We start from the raw sequence: 24,387 nt of genomic DNA, 5'->3' as shown, positions 1-24,387 counted from the left end.
GCTGTAAACTTTAAAATTGTCAGGATCCACTAACAATTTTCTTACATCATTGAGTTTCCTTCTTGGCTAGAAAGTGCAATTTGTCACTCAAGTGTTTTATGCCTTACAGGTTTAGTAACAGATTTGAAAGGCCATTTTGTCACTCAAGTAGCCATGGGCAAAGCTCACACCTGTGTGTTAATGAAGAATGGAGAAGTTTGGACATTTGGAGTAAATAATAAAGGACAGTGTGGACGAGACACAGGCTCTATGACCCAGGGAGGAAAAGGTGTGGGACCTTGATTTTTTTTTTTTTCCTTCTGCGTGCTGGCAAGTAAAAGAAGTGAAAACAGCTGAACATTTTATTATAAAATGTAATTCCAACACTAAAGCTTTAATGCATGCAACATGATTTAAAAATCATGTGTACCCATGCACAGAGAGATCTCAAAAAAGTCACTGTGTTGGCTGAGCAGGCAAATCAGGCATTCCTAGTAATTCTTTTTAAAACCTGATCTGTGAGTGTTTTTCAGAGTAAGCCACTGTTCAGTTTGAGGTGGAGGTGATCTTTTAAAGGTTATTTAGTGCAACCTCCTGGCAATGAGTAAGGATATCTTCAACTAGATCAGGTTGCCCAGAGTCCTGTCTGACCTGTCCTTACCTCTCTGGCTAAGCCAGAACCTTATCTGTTGGCCTCAGAAAGCAAATATTTCTTATTTCAATATCTTAATTAGGTTTTGGAGTTGAGAACATGGCGACAGCAATGGATGAAGACCTGGAAGAGGAATTGGATGAAAAAGATGAGAAGTCCATGATGTGTCCTCCAGGCATGCATAAATGGAAGCTGGAGCAGTGTATGGTGTGCACTGTATGTGGAGACTGCACAGGCTATGGAGCCGGCTGTGTTAGTAGCGGGCGTCCTGATAGAGTACCTGGAGGGTAAGGACATGTGTGGGAATGTGGGTGGTACAGTGAGTTTGGATGGCTAAAGCACTTACTGAATGTGGGCTGAATTGAAATTTCCATCTGAAGTAACTTTATAGCTAAATATGTAGTTGTATGTGCTTTTAAAAATCAGAAATGGCTTAAAATTTCCGTAAATAGCTTGTGGCTGTAGGTGTTTCAGTTTTAAAACTTTTTTTACTTTAGTGAGTGAGTAGTTCTTTACTAGAGGCTGTTGGGTATTAACACCAGCATAATTTCTGTCTCTCGACAGAGCTGCTGGCTCGGGATAAGCTTTTTTCATCCTGTGATGAAGTCTTTTATCTTGCTATTCCAGTTGCTTTTATCTGTTACTTTTTAGTTCAGCTGCAGAGGACCATTGTCACCATTACTATATCTTCTGCATTTTGTGTGCTCATTGTTTCCTTGTTCGTGTTCTCATGTGGTGTACATTGAATTAAATAAAGGAAAGTTAACGCTGAGAAGTCAATTCAGTAGGCATTCAGTGTATGGTCCTGGCATCATGCAACAACAGCTAGTATTTAAACTAGCTGTTCTTCCTGTCTGTCTCAGGAAAACTTGCATGTCCACAGATAGAACAAAGTAATAATCTATGTTTTAATTAGAAAGGTGTCATTAATGCACAAAAATAAAAGATAGTGATAAAGCAACTCTGTTTGCTGTAGAATCTGTGGCTGTGGCTCAGGTGAGTCAGGCTGTGCCGTTTGTGGCTGCTGCAAGGCATGTGCTAGAGAACTGGATGGCCAGGAAGCAAGGCAAAGAGGAATCCTTGATGCTGTAAAAGAGATGATACCTTTAGATCTCTTGCTGGGTAAGTGATATGAAATAAGCAAAATGACTTTTAATTCTCATTTTTATTACACCTTTTTTTTTTTCCCTCAGTAAATTTGTTTACACACTTCATTGTTACGGGACAGTTTTAGTATAATATTGTTAAAAAGGTGCTTGACAGTCAGATTTATTTATTGGTGATATGGCAATATAGTGGGATCATTCTGTTAAGTGAACAGTTCTAAGCTTACCCTTACTATAGTCACCTGTGCCACTTTGTAACCTGTGCAGTTATACTAATGTTGATACTACAAAGTTCTTCTTGTCCTTTTTGATAGCCTGAAAATTTTTCTATAATGTTTTTATCAGGATTTAAGCACTAAACTAAAACATGGCTAATTCATGTAAAGCCTTTTAAAAATATAAACAATTGTGAACTTGGTTTAATAATACTTTCTGAAAATTTTTAGAGGAGAATGGAAATAACTATAACACATGATATATGTATATGCTGAAGTACATCTATATAGGTATATGTCTAAGTACTCCTTAGTGATGTTGGGATTGTCAGATTGATGAAAACCAGAAAATTGAGATAAAGCATAGAACTCTTCCAAATTTACTCAAATCCTTTTTGTTTATTGTCAGGGCCATGTAAAGGGCAACTAGTTTTCATTTTTCGGTTTTAATTTATTTTGTTCTTTTTAGGGTTTATTGCCACCATAACAATTTAAAAGATAATTTTACATATTTTATTTTCTTAATCTGTTTAGCTGTCCCTGTTCCTGGAGTTAATATTGAAGAGCACCTTCAGCTACGACAAGAAGAAAAGCGGCAACGTGTAATTAGGAGACATAGATTGGAAGAAGGAAGAGGTGAGTGACTTATTGAGAATGGGCTCGAAAAGAAAGAAGAAAGAAACTTTTGAGTCTGTTCTCTAAGAATGAAAATAGTCTTCCTCCAGTGAGCCTGTACAGTGATCAAGCTAAATCAGATCCTAAGCAGGTAGTTAATGTAGCATGCTTCTAGAAAATAGTGGGAAATCAGTGTTTGACGAAGTCTACACATAAGAATCATAAGTCTAATGATGGAAAGGAGCATTTTATATCATTGTCACTGGCCCGGTTTGGTTTTTATTGCTGTTTCATAGTTGAATGATTGTGTTTTAAAATGTAGATCCTAAAACATATGTATAGGAAGAAAGAACTACAAGATTGTCCCATGCTGTTTACCTATTCTATAAATTACCTAGTTACTATAATAAATTATTTCATTTCTGTTGTATAATAGGCAGAATTTTCTTTTATAAAATGGACTTTTCTCTATTTGCATAACATGAGACTATTGACACGGACTGAATTAAAAAAACAAAACACCAGTGCAACGTTTAAAAATGTTCTTATTTTTTATCTACCTCATTGATCATTTTCCACACAAATAATAATGTACTTTAAGAATTTTTCAGTACTCTTCATGTTCTAAAATACCTCAGCGTCTTGTTAAGTTAAATTGGAGAAATTTAGACTGATGTAAACTGTAATATTTTTGTAAAGCATGATGATGTGGTTGCTAAGATTGTTTGTTGAGAAGAGGAATAACTTCTTGGGACATACGCTTTTTCAAGTTCCAGCAGCGTTATAAATACCACTTTGATTCTTCTTTCATGAGTCAGATACTGGTTTTACTTGAATACAAAATGTGCCTTCTTAATCCAAATTATTTCCTAGACTGTGCAGTGAATCTTGTGATGTGAATTGTCTTCATTTCACTTGCATTAAGAAATTGCTGGTTTTAACCACACACAAATAAGGAGCAACAAGAAAGAGAAAGCTTGTAGTTGCCTATGCATATGGAAAAGGATGGAATATTTGTTTTTCTTTGCATCTTTGTGGCTATTTTTAGCTGTGAGGTGAAGAGAGGAGGCCTTTGTTTAGGTCATGTGAGAGCTGCTGCATGCTGCTGGCAAATGGTAAGTGCAGCTAGCAATATTTTCTTGAATCCTAAGAAAATGCCCAGGCGTTGTTGAATGGTGCTGCTGTTCAGCCCATCAGTGATGACAGAGCTGGGAGGTAAATTTCAGTTAAAAGACAAGTGGCACAGAAAAATTTACATTTGCTTCTATTTTTGTGGTTAGAAGTAGAACCCCAGAGCACCTTATCCCTTCTGTATGCCATCTGTTTCAAAAAGCAAAAAAAGTTGAACAGTATCAGGAATGTACTGATGTGGTTGGTTTTATTAGGTGTATGTGTGAAAGGGGTTTGTAGCCAGGTGGGGATTGGTCTCTTATCCCAGGCAGCCACTGACAGGACAGGAGGACACAGCCTTATGCTGCACTAGGGGATGTTTAGGCTGGACATTTGGAAGTTCTTCACAGAAAGCGATTGGGAATGGGTTGCCCAGGGATGTCACCATCCCTGAAGGTGTTCCAGGGAAGACTAGATGTGGCATTTAGTATCATGGTCTATTTGACGTGATCATAGGTTGGACTTGATGATCTCTGAGGTCTTTTTCAACGTAACTGATTCTGTATAGGGACTGTAGCTAAAAAGATTGTTGGCCAGCTTGTTGCTGTAACACATTTGTGTTACATTGTCTATCTAAAGAGCATTGAAATCCCATACCTGTGTGGCTGTAGGAGGTAATGGTTATGCCAGTCTGGGGAAGGTTGGGGATTAATCTTGTGTTTTGGTTCAGAATGACTTTTTGTGATAAAGTTGGGAACAGCGTTTCACAAATACTTAGAGAGATTTTTATATATAATCAGGTATGAATATTTGATTTTATAATCAATCTTGATTTTCAAATAATCAGATTAAAGAGCTTTTTTACTTCTCCATACAGATGTTGCAGTTTTTCATTAATGAGTTGGTGCAAAGAGTAGCACCATTCTTGACAATTCTTATGATGCTACTCTTTTCATAAGAGAGAACAAGAACATTTAGATAATCTACTAGATTGCTAGGTTACTTATTGCTTAGTTTTCCCAAGAGTTTCTAGTATTTGTGCACATGTAACTGAACAAATCCATGCTAATGAAATAGCTATTTAGAAATCCAGAGAAAACTTTCAAGCTTTCAATTTTCTGAAAACACTGCTTAAACAGTTAAAGGCTAGACCAGCTCTTTAGGGCACTTCCTTAAGGTACTGGGTGTTTAGTTTGTCAGGATTCTGATTTCTGGGTTATTTCGTGTGTTAATGTGTGTCTTCTGTTCTTCTATAAGAAATGAAGCATGCATAGTTTATGATAGTCAGGAACAGGATTCATCACTGAATGTTGCTTCACACTCTTTAGTTACATTTGGTGACCTTTAATCAATTCAAATATTTTTAGTAAATCTTGAATGTCTTGTAAACAAGAAGACTACAAAAGCTTTAAAAATACAGGAATATTTAATTCCTAAAACAGTCATACAAATAAAACCAAAAATCAAAAAGAAACGTCTCACCCATTTGTCCACTAAATGTGTTGAAATGGGGCTGAAGTTTAGAAATGTAAAAGTACAAGCAGTGGAAGTATACTGGTTTTTAAGTTGTCTAACTGTGCTTCTTTAGCAAAACTCCAGCTTTAGTCCTGTTATCATGACCTCTGAATTAAAAATAAGTTCTTGAGGTCCACTTGAATTAAGAGAAGTGATGATGGTTATGTCTGCAGGTATGACAATCATTTAATTCCTTCACAAGATCAGTTGTGGTCTCTTGTATTGAAGAAGAAAATGCTCATCTTTATTTGCATCTATCTGAAAATAGAAACTCTGAATTTAAATGTTCTGGGAGGAAGTAATTGTTAACAGCTGCAATATCAATGACCTGGTTCAATATTACTGTCACAAACAATTGGCTCACTTCTCACACAGCATCCAAGTAGCCTGCCACTGTTGTAAGGGACCTTATACATGCTGTTCAGCAGCAGCATACTGAGTACTTCAGAGATTTTAAGCAGTTATGCTGAAGATTTCTTTGTTTTTTGCTTTTAAAGGAGTCACAAACTGTAGTTGCCTTGATGGAATTGTAACCAGCTAATAATTTTTATTATGTTTCAGATTAGGTATTCACGTTGCTGTATTCAAGAAGGAAATTCTGCTTTAGTGAAAAAAAAATAGAGCCCTTAAATTAATAGTGGGTAAAAAGGGTTAGGGATAATCCACTCTTTTAAAAAATTTGAAAGTTCCTTAATGTTTACTATAGTTCTTTGCTCTTTTCACAAGTGACTGTGACAAGTGGTAAAGAGGGTTCAAAATCAATTCCAGATTTTTGAGCTGACATTTTTGAGAAGTTGTGTGACCTTCTGAGAAATAAAGTCAGCTGTATTCATCACAGCTTCTATGCTAAATCATAATACCTCAGCATAATTATTGATGGAATTATCTCAGTTCTTCACAGTCCCTGTTCTTCTGGTGAGAAGTGAAAGAGCTGATTTTCCACATAGTGAAGTTTTTTATTGTTATTCAAGCTGGTTTGGGGCTTGATGAGAGTATAATGAGAGATGAATATGGAAATAGTTCACTTCATTGTTTTCTGTGGAAATCAGTAAGTTGGGTATGTTAGAGTGTTCAGAACATGGTTAATTATTTTTCTTTTTCTGTGGAACTGACTTTTTCATCATGGGGGCATTAAATTATGCCTTAATGGATTACAGAAATCTGTGGGCCACGTTGTACAGTTTAATGTAATGAACCTAAGACAAGCTTTTTCTGATAGAGCTAATCTTGAAAGTTGTTCATGAGACTTTTTCAGATTGGTATTTGAAGTAATAGAAGTTGGAATAGTCAAAGATTTCAGTTTATCACATGAAGATAATTCTGGGTTTGGTTTTTTTTCCAGAAGTCAATAAGAATGTTAAAATAGCTTTATAAACTATATTTAACTAATAAGCTAAAAAATACAGAAATGCTTCTCAATACAGCAATTATAAATGGTCTCATGCTTCACTGGTATTTCACCACTACTCTTTCTCAGCCTATGATGTAAAAACCTCTAGAAGATCATTACTGAGATGCAGATTCGGTGTGTAATTAAGCAAGGTTTAGCTTTTGATGCCCTTATAGAAAAGGAAAATCAATTTTCATCAGTTTTATCCTATTTGCAACAACAAAGAACCCACAGAAAATGGATTAATTTTAGTCCAAGCTGCTCTGCTATAAGACTATTATCTGAGGCTGCTTAGATTTGGGCATTTTTTCATTTTTCTGAACTGTAACTGATTTAGTTAATTCAGTGATTAGTTTTACCATAGTAGGCTAAGTATCATACAAATCTGTTTAACATCTGCTCAAGCCACTCTGAGCTGGGAATCAGTTTGTCATTGCTGAATTTTAGTACACCTAAATATAAATAAATAAACAGCAGAACTATCTGTACAAGTGCAATATTATTTATTAAATAATGGTGTAGCTTATTTTTATGGTTTTAGTTAAATGTTTATTTTGATGCTTTCAGGATTACTTTTGTTTCAGTGTTCTTCACACATGACTTTTTAAGAATGTTTTCAAGAGAAAACTTTAGGCTTTTGCTCCTAATGACCATCAGGTGTGGTTCTGTCAAGTTACATTATTGCACTTGAGTCTGGGATTGCTTTCTGAAAGATCCAATTATTATTAAAGCTAATGTTTAAAGTAAAAATATTTATATTATATTTTCATAAGTTAGATTAATAGTAGATACCATGAGAACAGTTGTGGTTAATATTTGCTGGTTTTATTTACTTCATGTGTTTATATATGGAAATGCATCTCATATTTATTTAACAATACATTCAAAGTCAATTATTCAGAAGGGAGAAAGTGTCAAAATTAAGATTATTTTAAACTTACTTCCATCTCATTCTCTCCATGCTTGTTTTTGCATCTCTTTTTCCCCTTTAAAAGGCCTTAATTTTTCTTCCACATGTGATTTGTACAATTTAAATGTTGCTTTTGGACTACAGGAAGGGACATGTATCCTGTCTTTATTTTCAGTGTTCAGAACAAAAGAAGCAAACTGCAATTAACCTTAGTGCCTGTGCATGACATTCTCTGTGAATATTTTTGCCTCAATGATAAACTGCTAGTCAGAGTCTGAAAAATACATGTTCTTTTTCATGCACCATAACTATTAGCCCTGCCTCATATATTGCATTTTGTTTCCTTTAAGGCTTTATATGTGGGACGTTACCTCGCTATAATGTTTTCTGCTTTTTGTGGAACTGAAGCATTTGTCTGCAATTTCATTTTCTGAAATACTTTTCTTCAAAATTTTCTGCCTGTTGACAGATTAGATGACTGGTTTCCTGTATTAGGGTTTTATCTCCCTATTTTATTCCTAAAAAAACCCAACAAAAATGCCACCCCAAGGAAAAAAATACAACAAAATACAAAAATACCCAAAAACAAACAAACAAACAAAAAAAAACGCTTGGTCTCTTTCAAGAAGCTAAAAATAGGTTTTTACAACAGAGGGTATCATGCAACCTGGTGCTTTGTTCTGCAACCAACATTTATACTACTTTTCTATATGTATGTGTCATGATGTACTATTTTTTTCAGGTGGCCTGCTGTGTTCAGAGCACTGATGCAGAAGTCAGCATTTGAGATAATTGATTTCAAGTCTCCTGTAATCACAGCTTGCCAAATAGCATTTGTTTAGGGTGAGGTATTAGAAGAAAGCCAAGTATTTCCAATATAAAATCAAAAAAAGCACGTAAGTGCATGTAGGATGAAATAATTGTATATATTTTTCTGAAGTCCACGGCATTATTTATTAAATGCATTCTATTCAGAGAAAATGAAATTATTTCTGTGGTTAAATATGGTTTTTTATGCATTGAATTCCCTGTGATACTATGTCCATTTTGAAAAGTCTGGACCAAGAAAGGAAAGCTAGTCTTGACATTTCAGCTAGGGCTGTTCAGCATCTCAGCTGTGCTGTGGAAAAACAGTCCATGAAGGGAGACAGTGAATGTCATTTTGCATCATATAGCGACTGATTTAAAATAGCTCTGTAGTCTACTAGTAACTCTTCTTTGCTTATCTCTGTCACTTGATCTTCTAAAATAGAGACTAGTAATAGATTATTATTCCCCATGTTATTCCCTGTATTCCCCATAGATCTTAGGGGCTTCTGAAACAGTTTTCCAAATAATACTCTGCAGGCACTTTTTAACAAACTAAAGGAAATATCTAGTGCATGGCTGGATTGTTCCACCAGAATATTCTCGGCACTTCAACTTTGCTCCTTTTGTACAGGCTACCTCAGATGTAAGCAGAAAGCAGTTCACAATCTCCATTAGTTGTACTGTTTTGTTGCCTGTGTTATTTTGGAGGGAGAGGGAGGTACTTTGCACCTTGCTAGAACATGACCAAGGAGGCAAACGTCACAATACAATCAAAATGTAGATTTTTATTTCATTTTTGTAGTTTCCTATTCTATTATGACCATGTTACAGATTTAGCATTCACAAGAAGCCAAAGAAGATAAGACATGTTACATGGATTTGGAACATATGACTATGAAATGACTGTTGCATTTAACGCTGTTTTCGATTCAGGTTCTTTACACAGTGGTAAATCTAAAGTATATAGGAATATCCAGAAGCAAAGATAAATCCAGCATTGGTCAGAAGGTTAGATTGTCACGGTATTGTCATGTTGTCTAGGACAGTGTGATTCAGATGAGTAGCTTGGAAACTGATGGCAGCTGTGTGCTAGCACCATGCTGGAGCTGACAGCCTCTTATGCTTACTAAACATCCTTGGTCTTACAAATCTAGTTCATTTGCTAGCCCTACTGTACTTCACTTCCTTCTCTCCTCCTGGAATTCTCTTATCTTTCCTCTCAGCATTAAAATGCCAAAGGCTGCCTTCAGGGCTGTATCTCCTTCCCTGAACTACTTGTTGTGCAAGCATTTTTTGGAACCTCAGAATGTTTCCCTAAGTTATCTAGAGATTATTCAGTCACCCACAAATATTTTAGATCTACGCTCTTCAAGCCATACTCCTTGCAGTCTTTGCATCTTTTTGCGACTTTGCTAATCTAAGGGGGGGGGGGGGGGGGGTTGTCATGTTGTCTTGCCCATTCTCTATTTCTTCTGATTTAATTTCATTAGAAACTTTTCAGTAAGTCAGTCCCACTATTTTTGCCTTATTTTCTCATGTTCTTCATTCACCTTTCCTCTGTATTGTTTGTCCTTCAGACATTTTTAGCTTTCATAACATGCTTGTCATTCATCTCTTCCCCTTTTTGCCTCTTCCTGGTGTGCTTCAGGATACTCTTCACTATATCCCCTCCAACTTGGTAAGAAGCAAAAAGCAGTGTAGTTTTTTTTGTAAGTCAAAACCCTGGGAAGTAGAGTATTAGACACAGCAAGTAGTTTGGCAGAAAGTAATGTTTGCAAAATGTATCTATTAAATGGAAGTTCCAATTCAGCAGAGACTGAAAATGGGGAGCACAATAGCAAGACAATTGAAGTAAAAATCTGCAGGATGAAGGTAAATCTAAAACAAATTATGATCCTTGATTAGGAGAAGGAGCTCTGAAGTAGCAAGAGGATCTATTCTAGAATAAAGAGTCCTAATAATTACAGCATAAAAAAATAAATTCTATGCTGTGTGTAGAAACAAACACGACTGAGGAAGTTCTGTGCCATTATATTATCTAGCACATGTATAAACCTCTAAGGTAGACAGTAGTGTATTTTTAAAACATTTTTCATTTTGTTTTTTAAGTGAATGCTCAAATTTGGGAGCTACTCTGTATGAGGAAAGTTTCTTCATCTGAAGGTTCTAAAGCTACTTAGATTTGGCCTAACTTCTTAAATGTCTATCTGTGCTGTTTAATATAACTGAAGGAGGTGATGGTATAGAGTTGATAGCAGAAGACCTGAGGCAGTGGGCATTCATGAAAAGTTAATGTACATGGTCTTCATAATAAAGTTCAGCTAAGGAATGAGTATATCCATGAATTTGCAGAAGAAGGAGGAATATTTGTATTCAAAGTTCTGCATAACTGGTTTATAACACAACAGCCTGATTTGGGGTGCTTTTGTTTGCTGTTCATGGAAAGGCTGTATTTGGTAACCTGTGGAACTGAGTGTCACTTGGCAGAATTATTTGCTCCTGATTCATGGTGTCTGTTGAATATGAGACTTCTGAAAGGACAAAGTATCCAAAAAATTCTTGGTGACATGCTTAACCTATAAAACAGGAGAAATACAGATTTAAGAAACAAATTCCTTGCCCATTACATGCTTATACTCAGCCTCAATTAAACTTAGTACCTCATTGCCCAAGTCTAGATTTGTGTTAAAAAAAAAAAAAAAAGCACAATCTGGAAAAAAATCTAAATACATGTATCACTGCTTTCTTTAAATCAAATCTCTTTAGAGAAGACCTTTAAATAGATTGAAAAAATATTTTTAAAATAAATGGATTTCAAAATTACTAAGTAGATAAGAGTCATATGATTTGAATAACTCCTCATGAAACATGGAACTTTTTCTTTGGAAGTTACAACTCTGCATCTAAAATACAGTAATTACAAACCATTATGGTGGTGATGTTTTTTAATTTAGGATTTATATGTTCTTGTTCCAAATCAGTATTTTGAATGCTGTATTGTAGGATTTGAGGCATGATAATTATTCATTTTATCTTTTAAAGGTAATAATGGGTATTTGCTGTCAGATTTTACTCTAGTTTGCATATGTACAGTTGCATACTTGGAAATTAACGTAAAACTATCACTATGGAATTTTTTTGGTTTTTTGCACAGGTTATCAAGAAATGGCAACTTTCTTGTATTTTAAGGTCTTTTGAATTTAAGACTACAAGATTATAAATATCTTTTTTTTTTATTGTTTTTAATTTGAATTTTGTTTAACACACTGTTTCCATTTTGTGAGCTTTCCTATGCATGTGCAAAATGTTTCTCCTCAGGCCCCCTTGTAATTCCTGGTCCTATTTTTATGAACCATCGAGAACAGGCTCTAGCCAGAATCAGACTCTCTCCAGCACCGCTAAAGCATAAACGGGACAAGCACAAAGGTATTTGGTCTTCCTTATTGACTAGGGTGGAAATAAGCCCAGCCTCCCAGTCACCTCTTCCAGATGCTGCATCTATCTTTTCAAAGAACTGCGCAAAATGAGTTCTGCCTTTCTTCCTGTTAGTATCTTGTTACCTGAGGAGAAAGAAAATGCATTTAAATGTTGACCTTTCTTTAAATGTGTTGTGTTCATTAGTCTGCATCATCTTTGTTTTTCTTTCCCCCTTTTTTTTTTTAGTGAAATATGCACTTTGTGTGTCTTCTCTCATTTCTAATATTGTCATTCTTGAGGTTCTTTGTTTTTACTGTAGGAAACTTTACATGCTAGAGTGACTCACGACTGTTGCACTGCATTTTGGTTTTTATCCTGTGTGTTGTGTATTTGGAGTGTTTACTTAAACATATCTGTTCAGGCTTGTTAATTTGGGCATAAATCTTTTCATAAGGTATGTTATCTTTCAGCAAGCCCCTTTTAGGAGTGAAATATTTGAAATAATGTAAACATTACTTTTTGCTAACTATGAACGGGGAGAATTCAAATTAAAATACAGATTATTGTCTGTAATATTCTTGAGAAAATGTATTTTATAGAGTACAGGCATGGAGGTGTCTTGATATTTCAGACATTTTTCTATGTCTGGCGAGCCAATTCGTTATAGCTTCAATTTCTAAGTGTGTCATTTGTCTGACGGAAATGACTTAGTTGTTTCTTAGAAAGTAGCAGTGTATTACTAACTGAACATACTGAAGTTGAGCTGTCTCAAATCTGATCATAGTTTGTATGTATGTGTATTGATGCGTCTCTCTGTATTGATGTATAACATACATTATTTATATATAGAGGATAAATATGTAAAATGGAGGTTACAGTCCTGATCAAAGTAAGTAGGAAGGTCCTAAAAATTGTGAACCCAGAATGCTTCAACTATTTTCCATAGAATAGCTAAATATTAAGAGAGTTAGTATGGCATTTCTGTAGAATTAGTCAAAGTTACTGATTGTGCTTGGCATGTCTGCAAACAAACTGTGTATCAGTTTGAAGCCTTATGGCATACAGCTGCAGTGTGGGGGGGTGATAGGCTTACAGTGTTATGAACATACTGGATTGTGAAATCATCTTATTTTATGTAAATTAAAGCAAAATCTGATACTTAGAATCTGCATAACATTCAGTCATTTTGGAAGGCATATTGTGTGAGCTTTAAGTCTTGATGGATTTAGTAGAATAACCTATCATGAACTCACTGCAGAGATTGCATGCTGAACCTACTGAATCTAAGTGTCGTTACATGAGTGACAGTTTGCTGATGCCATTATTCTTGAGCTGGATACTACTGCTAGTTGTAATGCAAACCCATGACTCCACAGGCAAGTGCATAAAGGAGTGTGCTTATCCTGCCTTCATCTGTGATTTTTTTTTTTTAACACGTTAGTTGTTGGAACTCATTTCAGATCAAGTATCTCTTTACAAGAGGTGTATTAGTGTCAGCTTGAGGCTTGTGTTGTCTCTTGGAGTTGTAAGAATTGTTAGAACAGTGTTAAAGGTTAAATTGTCAGGTACACTCTGTAGAACTGAATATTTCTTTTAAGGAAGGCTATATGGAAGAAAATACTCAGTTTTAGTTCTTTGTATCTTATGGTAAACAGATAAGGAGGTTTTCAAGTAAACTTTTAGACCCTTTGTTCCCTCTGAAGACTGCCTTTGAAAAGACAGCCATTAATTCTACTAGGAGCTGGAATTACCCCTTAATTTCTCAAAGAGATTCAAAGGGAAAGATGAAAAGTGGTGAAGTGACTTGTTATCCAACTAATAGGTAAGGTGGGAATTGTGAAAAAGATAATGTATATTTCTTACCTTAAAAACAATGTCTCTCTTCTTGAGGAAGAATGTAAAAGCAATAATAGAGCAGAGATAAAAGGACATTATCACATCAACATCATCAAGTTCTTTTGTTTTATTTTTGAACATGAGGCTTTCCAAACTGTCTTCCTTCCTTCAAATGTTTCTGCTATAGTAGTCTTCTTCACACCAACCAGACCTTCAAGGTCTTTGGGCAAGGAACATTTAGTTCAGCTGGTAGTATTGATAAGGCCAGTGCTAAACTTGCTGGTACCTACCTGTTGCCAGTTCTCTGCTTGCAGCTGCAGAACTTCTCTTGATAATGATACTTAAATTTGAATGTGGACAGCTTCCTCAGGAATTCTTCAGACAATTATGGTCTAATAGAGAAAGTGTATTTGATATGTACTTGTAAATATTGTCAAACTATGGAATCATGGAATGGTTTGGGTTGGAAAGGACCTTAAAGGGGGTCTCAACCCCCTGACATGGACAGGGACACCTTCCACTAGATAGGTTGCTCAAAGCCCCGTCCAGCCTGGCCTTGAACATTTGCTGGTGTGGGGCATCCTTGATACCTCTGGGCAACCTGTTGCAGAGCTTCATCACCCTCAGAGTAAGGACTTTTTTCATAATAATCTATATGTCTGTCCTTTTGTGGAATTCCTCTATGGGTTGTCCAGTTGAAAACTCTCAGCTTCATTGAAACAGCCAGTTTTTTAGAAGTCTCACCCTTGCCATTTACTCTTTTCACATTTGTAGGGTCTGCATATCAAGATCCTTGTCGCTGCAAAAAACTGCATAATCAAGCATGTTTTTCCTGATACATGTCTTCTGTGTCCTTCATAATTACTAATAAAAAGGATTAGCTAGGACATTTTTGGTTTTCATGGAGTGGTTTGGCACTAAGAAGAAAAATGAGTTTGTATTTCATCCTTATTCTTTAATGAGGTAGTGAATTTCCAGTCTATATCTCCAGTCCCTGTGAATTCCCATAACTAAGGATCTGAGTAAAAAGGATTAATGAAACTGTAAAATTTTCTCAATTGCAGAAATGCAGTAGAAAGAAAAATATTTCTGAGTAGAAGTAAAAAACAAAGTGAGCTTCTTGAGTCAGCCAAGATTCAGCAGTTTGAATGCCACTTTTTTCCTGTATTTGGAAGTAGTAGTAAATGTTCTAAAGAATACAAAACAAAAGGACAAAGACTAGATGAATCTGAACCTGCAGGGATGGAACAAGATATAGGTCAACCATTTTGCAAATGCTAAGACAAAATTACTAGATGTTCAAGAAAATTTACTTGTAATTTGCTTTTTAACTTTTTAGCTAAGATACCATGTGAAGGGCAGAGTAGTCTGAAGCAGTCATTGGGGTGAGACAGCTGACAATGAAAAACCTACATCTAAGACTGAGTTTATAATTAGAATGTGAGTTTATTATCACTTTGTTGTACGTGTTACGCACTTTTGACTCTGCATATCATATTTCACTTATAAGCTCAAGTAAGCTCTGTGGCAACCTCTAAAGAAGTCAACAGACTTACTTTTTGTGCTGCCTTCATAGGATGGATGGTTTTCACAACCAGAGCATATTCCTTTTCCCCCTGCACTGTAGCAATAAAATCTGTTACAGGTATTTCAGCTGCAGTCTGAGGTAGACAGGCAGGAAGCTGCAGGCACAGGCTAATTAATTAATGTTGTGTATAAAGTCTGTAAATTACAGGACTCGGAACACCCTGTGAGTGTTGGACATCAGACTAACCAGTAACTTGACCAATATGCTTTATTTGGGTAATTGCTGCTGAACATAACCAAGATTTGTTGGTATGTAATGTGGTCTGAAGAGACAGCTAATGCAAGAGTTTTTAATGTACAGTCATATTCCATTAACACTTTTAATCTGTGGGGTATTTAACATCTTTAGAAGTGCTTTATCTCTCTTTCAAAGATGGATGGTAAGTGAGAAATGAAATATTGCCACCCTTACTGCTGGAGAAGGCTAACAAAATGCTTTTCCTCTCTTCTGGGCCCTGCAAGGGTCCACCATATCTTTCTGTAACGATGCTGGGTTTGGGTTTTTTGCCATAAGAAGTCTCATTTACAGGTTATTACTTCACTTGCTATTTGGACTGAATGGGCTTTTCCTTTGTTCCTGGAAGGTAGGGATTTTTGTGGCAGCAGTATCAGCCAAGAGAATGTCCAGGCGTGTTTAATGGAGGAGGATATTGTCTTCAGGAGTTAAGGATTTTTCTGAGGAAGATGGAGTGGTAGTGGGGGTTGGTTGTATTTGTGGTTCTGTCTCTCTTTTCTTCCCCAACTTTGAGATAGCAGAGATGAAAACCCATCATTGTGAAGTTTGTTCTTGGAGCGCACCCCTCAGTGTTGACAGCAGGAAGTACTGCACAGTTTTTCCTTGAGGCTTTCTTCTCCCTCAGAGAGATGGAGTCAAAGTTTGTTCAGTACTTCAGTCAGATAACACTAGAGGTACTGACTTGCTCTGTTTAAAGGTTCCATGCATCCAACAAGGAGAGTCTCTGTTTTAGTAGTCTTACGCTCCCTTTTTAGGAGCAGTTATTTTGATATCACTTCTAATGAAATTAAAAAGTGCACAATTGCTTGAAGAAAAGCTAAGTGTGTCTTTCTAGTTACAGTTTTTCCTGGAAACCTGCAAGCAAGCTTTCAGCATCCACCTTTGACTCACATTTTTAAAAAAAACTTTGACTGTTTGAAAGTAATGAAAGGGAAGGGGATGGCCCAGTCTATTTGCAGCCTTATCTCTAAGTGTAAGTTCTCCAAGCCAGTGCTGCTGGAAAAATATGATATGTATTGGCCATGTAATGAAGTAACAGATAAACAGTGTAGTCCAGAAGTATTGCTCTAAAAGTAAGTAATGATATTCTATTTGGCTTTGTATATTTTGGTCAAAAGACTTTTTTTATTCCTAAACAAGACTAGGTTTTTTAGTTGGAAGGGTTCTGTATTTAACCACACATAAATTATCAAGTGTTTATCAAGTTTTGAAGATCCAAACAATTCAAAACTCTTGAGACAGTTACTAACCATACAAAGAAGGTTGAGAGGAATTCCATTTTCAGTTAAAAATTTTCACACTTGAGCCAAGTAAAATATGTACGAAAGACAGTTGCTTCTTTTCTTGTATTCTTAGAGCCTTTGAGGAGATAACTTTGGAAATTGAAAATGCCAACTTTGTAAACCTTTATCCTTTAAAATAAATTTATTTCTCCATAAGTAATTGTAAACTTGTTTCATGTGAAGGTACTTGTCTCCACGTCTTGCACACTAATATTTGGTATTTCCTCAAGGGAAGTATGGTGTTAAGCTTTCATTTACAACTTTGAAGAAAATGGAGCTATGTCTAGAATCAGGTTTTATTTAGAGATAGTAATCACATATTTATTAGCTGAGAAAACAGCAATTCCCTGCTTCTTACTAGTAGTTTTTGAAGCCCTTTAGAACAGGATGGTTTTTTTACAGTGAGGCAGAAAATGCACATGTGCCTCTTAAGTTTCTGCAGCTCAGTTGATATGCTGCTGTTAAGAGACCAGAAGAGACACCCACTGCTACATTTTGCTAATGTGCCTGCATAGGTGACTTGGTTGCTGTGTGCCCAGTGTTTCATTGGAGGTGCAGGCAGCTATGACACATAGAGAGAGGTTTTTATAACCACATCTCCATTTCACATGTATCCAGCATGTTGGGCATGTTTCAAAGGGATACTTTACCCATGCTTTTAAACCTAATTCTTCAAAACCATTAGTACCTATACACACCGTTCTTTACAGATGTGAACTACATGGAGATTCATGTAATTTCTACGCTCAAGTCATCACTAGAAAATAGCTTTCTTCTTAGAACAGTAAGATTTTTTTAAACTGCCATGTAATAAAAGTGTGAAATGAGTTTACTGTATCAGGAGTTTCTCTGCAATAAAAACAAATTTTTGAGCAATATGTATAAAAGCAGAGTTATAATAAAGCAATTTTAAAGTCTCTAATTGCTGTGCTTCACAGAGGGAATAATGAAGTCTTGAAGTTGAGGCTTCCACTGATGATTATTCAGGAAAACATGTAGAAATTCTAAATATAGATCTAAATTATCCATACCTCGAATTCTTTGAGCGGCAGCTGTTTATCAGTTTTGTTAAAAGAGCAGTACTCAGACTTAGCACAGAGAGAATGTGCAGTCTTCTATATGCAGTTATTTCTCGCTTCATGCATTTCTGTCATTCCTGTATGCTAGATAGAGAGTGACTAAAGTTTAATAGAGGATGGAAGCATTCTGATTTCTGGAGAAGATGGTAGCTTGTAAGAAATTTAGGAATAACACATTATGCTTCAGTGCTTTTGTCCAATGTGGAGGCAGTTTGATTTCAGGAACCAGTAATGCGCTTCATACTTCCTAAACTCATACATGCTTACCAAAGGAAATCACGGAAATGTTGTCTAAAAATTCATGGAAGCAGACAGGAAACAGACATGCTCTTGGTGAGTTGTCTGCATTGTTACAAATTAGCTGTGTGAGTAATTGTCAGCTGCTTAAAACAGGGGCTCTGTGGCTGGAGTCAAGTAAAATCCTTAAAGAGTAGTAATTGGAAAAGGTAGACTAGGCTGTGTGTGTTGAGTTTAACTACAGTGTTGCCTACTTACTAATGAGTGCTACCTTATTGAATAATGAAAGTGATGGCTTTTTAGCAAAGCTTCTGAACTTTGAATTTTTTGCTTAGCTTCTTCTTTTTGTCTGCTCCTTGGGAAGTTTCTGCTTTAGAGAATGTTTTCCAATTTGTGCCTTTATAGAACATTGCTTAAAAATAGAGTTTCTGTCATTTTTCCCATCTGCTTTCATGCTGTGTTTTGAGCTCTTTTGCTGCTCTGTGAGTTCTCTCTTCTACCTTACAAGTGGAGTGGGGAATTATTTACTATTCTTGTTCTATTCGTTCTTCTTATATAATTTTATTAGAATGTATAGGATATAATTGTGAGTTTTATTAATAGATGGAAGTGGAGAAAGAGGTGAGAAGGATGCCAGCAAAATCACAACGTATCCACCAGGGGCTGTCCGCTTTGACTGTGAACTGCGAGCTGTACAAGTCAGTTGTGGATTTCACCATTCAGGTAAAAACAACTAAATCTATATTAATTATGATAGAGTTTTTGTTAAGGTTGTCATGTGTCTTCACTGCTTTGTGTTCAATTTTTAAAATGGATGTATGCAGGAGTGCTAAAAGTTGAAAAAGTGGCAGGGTCATTTTGTAGCCTACTAAACAGTCATAGAAACATAGAAAATCTTCAGTTCAAAGGGAACCACAAGGATCGAGTCCAACTCCTAGCTCTGAACAGGACTGTCTTGAAGAGTGCCTGAGAGTGTTGTCCAGACACTTCCTGGATTCTGTCAGGCTTCTGTGACTGCTTCGCTGTGGAGCTTATTGTGGTGTGCAACTACGCTCTGGGTGAAGAACCTTTTCCTAATATCCAGCTTAAACCTTCCCTGAGATATTTTACACCATTTTATAACAGGCTAAAGTAAGATCACCACCCAAATCCTCACATCACCTCCCTGATTCCAGCAATGAAGGGCAAATCAGTGTCCTTCAGCAGTGAAAAGGACTATAAGTATAATATACTGAGTTTGTATGCAATTTAGGAGTAAATTTAAAACATCTGCATGGCAGAGGCAGAGCTCTGCTCATGCATGGAGGAGCTAGTTGTTTTGGGTTGTGGAATCTGGTCTGGATCTCTTGGGAATCATTTGCTGCTATGCAGAAGGGTAACTAGCACTTGTGCATTGCCATGTCATGTGTGTCAGAAGAATATTTTGTTGTTTTTCAGTTGTTTTGATGGAGAATGGTGATGTTTACACATTTGGATATGGGCAGCATGGTCAACTTGGACATGGTGATGTTAATTCCAGGTAAGCTGGTAATCAATGGACATGATTTTGTATTTCTGTACTGCTGCATAAGAAATGGCTGCATTTCATTTACATGGTTCTCTGTAGCTAGCAAGTGTGAAAATTCAAATATAGACCAAATAAAGATGAAAAGCTCCTGTTCTGCACTTACTCCCCATAACCCTCTGAATATTGATACAATAACAGTACTCTTGTACTGCAGACGTAACTTATTTAATGCATGAAAGCTTCTGTGCATCATTATTAGCATTGCTTTGATAATAGTTTGGAATACTTCTCTCTCTTTAATTCTCTCTGCATATATGAGAATTATGTTGAAGTCTCATTAAGATTTCATTATTTCTGTAAAATACTACATGTGCAATAATTCAAATAGTATGATATTGTAAACCTAGATAAACCTGTTCCTCTTAAATCATTGATAAGTGTTCACAGAATATTCTGAGTTGGCCAGGAGTCACAAGGATCATCGTATCCTACTCTTTAAGTGAATGGCCTGTATGGGGATCCAACCCACAACCTTCGTGTTGCTAGCGTTGTGCTCTTACCAACTGAGCTAATCTCAGTTCAGTTATTATATCATTTTTTGCTCATCAGTAATCTCCTAAATTAAGTCCTTAAGCTTTGATCTCAGCTGCATTTTGTAGTCACTTGTTTTGGGTGTTGGCAGAAGTGATTTGTGCTTTCTCTGTGGTCAATGGAAATAGAAAAGTCAACAGAGCATGGAGAGGTATTTGACTAAACAGCCACTGCTTACATGCTTTAGGTTTGCTTAGTAGCTCTGTAAACTTGATCTCCACTGACTACAGTGAGAGCATAGATAATGTCTTTAATATGAAGCTCAATCTCACCCTTAGTATCTCATGCTTAGTCTCATCTGTTCATTAAAGTAAGTAAAAAACCATTGTCCTGCCATAAAAGGAAATGTAATTTAGGTTTTTGGACGCGTACGTATGCCATGTAATGCACATGATGGGGGTTTCTATAGTAGGAATCTTCTGGACTTCGTGTATGTCCAGTAATGCTCAGTATCCTTACATAAAAGGCATACAGAGCAGAACATCCATGACCTGTCTTCAGTTCTCTCATTTCTCTTGTAGCAGTCAGGTGATAACTACTGCACATCTATCCTTCTAATCTCTTTGGAAACTTCAAAACCCTTTCTTTTGTTCAAGTTCTTGAAGAAATCTTCATCTTAAAACTTGCATTGGAGTCACTAAGCCAAAGGGGGAGAGGAAAGAAAGAAAGAAAGTATACTGCAAATATTGCCTTGTATTGCTGCTGTGCCTGATAGTAGTCTCTGAACTGTTACCCTACTCAGTTTGCATTAGACTGGTGAATACAGTCTGGGTTTCTGTCTATGATGGTCATATCACAGACAAATACTTTGTTTTTCCTTCCTGGAAATTCTTGGGTATTTGTTCCAAGGAACAATGGCTTAAACTAGCGATTCAAATTGCTATTAGAATAAGGCCAGTTTCCTGTCTTAAAGACTGAAGAGGTACACACAAGAGTGACATTTGTACTGGTAACTTAATGTCACCTGTTTGCAACTTTGAAATCATGTGGCTTTCCAGAAGGCTTTGGAGCTGTCTGCTGTATTTGTCAGTATTTCAGGTGGTAAAACCTATAGCTTTTGCTTATATAGATAGAAACTGGATGAAGACTAACAGTGGTTCCAAATGAGATCCTAAAGGAGAATATGAAAAATCTTGTGCTGAAAGATAGTGCTTGACCAGAATTAGAAGCTGAGGAGGTGCAAGTGACTTTGCACAGACCTTTGTATCACTCTACATCTGACCATAGAAAGTGTCTGAAAAAAGCCTTGAAGAAATTTGGAATATGTCCTGTGCATGAGAACTGGCTGTAGTACTATATTGCTATTTAGCACCATCATTCAAATTATAATTTCTTCATTGATGTACTTCTTTTTCCAGCTTTAAGTAGAGATCTCTCCTCTGTCCTCACAGTAAGGGATTCAGAGAAGCAAACAGGGAATCCTTATGCAGAGTTCCACCTCAGTTGGGACGCAGTGGTGCTCAGATGGCCAGCTCCTGCCAGGTCAGTGGTATGTCAGTCATGCAGTGTGTCACATTGCCTGTATTGACCTCAGGAAGAGCATCATCTTCTGAATCCAGGAACTGATACTCTACTGTATTTCTGGGAGAGAGAGAGAGAAGAGAGAGAGGAGGAAAAAAAAAGTAATATTTAGGCATCCTTTCAGACACTTTGTCTTGCAATGTAAAGATTTAGTAGTGAGACTATATTTTTTAAAGTCTTAAAATGCTCAATATTTTGAATTCTGAACACCTGTTCAGACACGCCTGTCTCCTTAATTAAGGGGATTCTGGACTCCTCTGTGAGAATATTGTAAACATCACAAATTCTTCCTCCAATTCAGTAGGAATGAGGTAGATTACATGCCCTATCAGTAAGCTGGAACCATTATATTAGCCTATGTAGGCTTTTTGTTGTAACATCCACAATGGCAGATGCTGATGAGCTACTCACTACATGAAAGTGTGCTTATATTCTCCTCAAATTAGATGCTGGTGAATAGAAACTCAGTGGAAGCAAGAAATGCTTTGCAGTATCTAATCTTGGTGAAAAATAGCATGTATTGTGCTCAGGTAAGCAAAGGCCTTCTTGTTGTTGAAGCTTCTCTCAAGAAGCTGGAAGTTAAAACTCAAGGATTTTTCTGTTACTGTTCAAAATTTGTCTGGTTTTTTTTTCCTAAATCTCTTGACTTCAGCACTCTAGTAGCAAGTGTATGACCTAACAGTCAAGCTCCAGAAATGGAATGACTGAAGTGATATGGTCTTGATAGGATTTTGTTTCCAAAGGTTCAGCAGTAACATAATGCAAAGCTGATCAGACCTTCCACAGATGGTCAGCTATGTTCCACCTGAAGATAAAGAATAGAGACTATATGCTATTTAATAACTCCAGGGGAAAAAAGGTGCTCCATCATCTCTGTTAGGACCATGTTTCTATATGTATTTTCTGATTATTTTACTCCAGTGGTGGAGTGCAGGTCACATTTACATCTTTTCACCAGATCTCCTCTAAAATGTAGTCACTTCTAAAATATTAAAATCTCCATTTTCTCTGTAATGAAGTTGCCCAGCTGTGCTTGCTGACAGAAGTTGCTACTGGTTTCCTCTTACCACTACGCAGTAACAGCTCCCAGTGAACCGTGTTTACAGCACCATGGCCAGCTGCCCCAAATGACATGTTTTGGGACCTGGTTGGCTGCATAAGTACCATGGGCAGCGATTGTTTGAACAGGTCATGCATGATGAATTTTCTAAGACTACAACTGCTCTCAGGAATGCTTACCTTTGGGATGGAAGAGGGTTTCCTTGTGGACAGCCAGAATGTACATGGAACTTCTTCTGGATCCTGAGTTTGTTGATGCATGAACATCTGCTCAATTATTCAGCAATTGTTGCTTTTCTTCTTGGGATCTTGGGTTACTTTCTCTATAGCTGAAGCTGCTGTTTTGTGATTGACCAAACATTCTGTGACTAACATCAGTGTGTCTTTCCACTCCATCCCAGAAGAATAGTCCTTGTTTTGTTTGATTCGGATGGAGAAACTTCGGTTGTTGAAAACTTTGCCTAGAGTCTCTTGGACTCTTCAGTGTCTCTTCTGAGCTTTCCTATGTTGAGTTTCAGGGGGATAAGGAAATACTCAATAGTATCACAGGTTTAAAATTCCATGTGCACTAGTCAAACAGGCTTAATGCATTTTTTGAAATCCCTCTTTTATGAAGTGAAAACTAGTTTTTTGCAATTCATGTTTATTTTATGATGTAGTTAAGTATCTTAAATTTTTCCTGTTCATTTCTAAAAGGTCTGATAGACTGTAGTTGGCCATTCCAAAAGCTGGGTGAGCTTAATGAAAAAGCTGTTTAAGAGGGTAATGTATTTCATCTCTCTGCATTAGGGGCTTATTTGATTTTGTTCTGCTGTTGCCAAGAGACTGTCAAACATAACGTTCATATAGCACTGCTGATAGATTCAGTTGTAAGAACAGAAAGATAAATAGTTACAGTGATAATAGCTTAGTTTTTAAACATTAAAAAGATGAACTATTCGCTACCTTTTTAATATATAAACATGTTATTGATATATTTATTCCGTGCCTGTAGCTATCATAATTTTGTGGGAGAGGAAGAAAAGCCTTTTGATAAAAACACTTCCTTTTAACAGAAGTTCTTTTGGATTAGTTATTAATTATATTTTATTTATATTCTGATGTTTTTTTGAGCTTCCTTAAAGTTCATGAGAGACAAATGTAAACTTTTGGGTTTTTCTAAAATGTCATCATTGGTACTGCTAAATAAACTTTGCTGTGTGTGCATATAGTGTATATATTATAGTGATATCCAAATCCATGTGCCTTATAGATCAAGAAAAGTGCCAGAATTTGAGTGTCATGTTGTACATACTCTACTTAATTTTATTCTGCCCTTCAGTTCCTCCATCTCCACTAGTCATCTATTGAAAACTACATTTACCACAAAAGAATACTTTTTCTGTATACCTGTGTTCATCCTTCTTCAGGTCATCAACCTGTCTTCCTGCTACAATTCCTTTGTTCTACATTTTCCTATGTTCACATCTTCCATCTACCCTTTTTCTGCTGAACATGATGCTTCACCTTCCTCATACTTTCTTGACTTCTATTTTACCTGCAATTCAGCCAAAATTGGAACTTTGAATGAACCATCTTTTAGCACATCAGCTGCTAAACAATCACTAGGTAACTATGAGCTGGCCTTTTTTTATTCCGGTATGAAACAAGCTGTTCTTATTTTAGGTTGCCCTACTTTTGAAAGACTCTGTTTGAAAGTGAGTTCACATAGTGCTGTCATCCTCTGTATAACT

General features: G+C 36.4%; 1 protein-coding gene across 10 annotated transcripts in view; it reads left to right on the top strand.

Moving 5' to 3' along the window:
- Positions 1-24,387, top strand: part of MYCBP2 (MYC binding protein 2) — a 171,926-nt gene that overhangs the window by 49,335 nt on the left and 98,204 nt on the right. For all 10 annotated transcript variants that reach the window (XM_062487781.1, XM_062487784.1, XM_062487786.1 and 7 more), the window contains 7 exons: positions 110-268; positions 714-918; positions 1,608-1,753; positions 2,487-2,588; positions 11,621-11,728; positions 18,580-18,699; positions 19,414-19,495. In XM_062487781.1, the coding sequence (XP_062343765.1) occupies positions 110-268; positions 714-918; positions 1,608-1,753; positions 2,487-2,588; positions 11,621-11,728; positions 18,580-18,699; positions 19,414-19,495 (922 nt within the window). The remainder of the gene's footprint in view (positions 1-109; positions 269-713; positions 919-1,607; positions 1,754-2,486; positions 2,589-11,620; positions 11,729-18,579; positions 18,700-19,413; positions 19,496-24,387) is intronic.

Source organism: Cinclus cinclus, chromosome 2 (genome assembly GCF_963662255.1).
Source record: "Cinclus cinclus chromosome 2, bCinCin1.1, whole genome shotgun sequence".
Lineage (NCBI taxonomy): Eukaryota > Metazoa > Chordata > Aves > Passeriformes > Cinclidae > Cinclus > Cinclus cinclus.
This window is presented reverse-complemented; position numbering and strand designations above follow the sequence as displayed.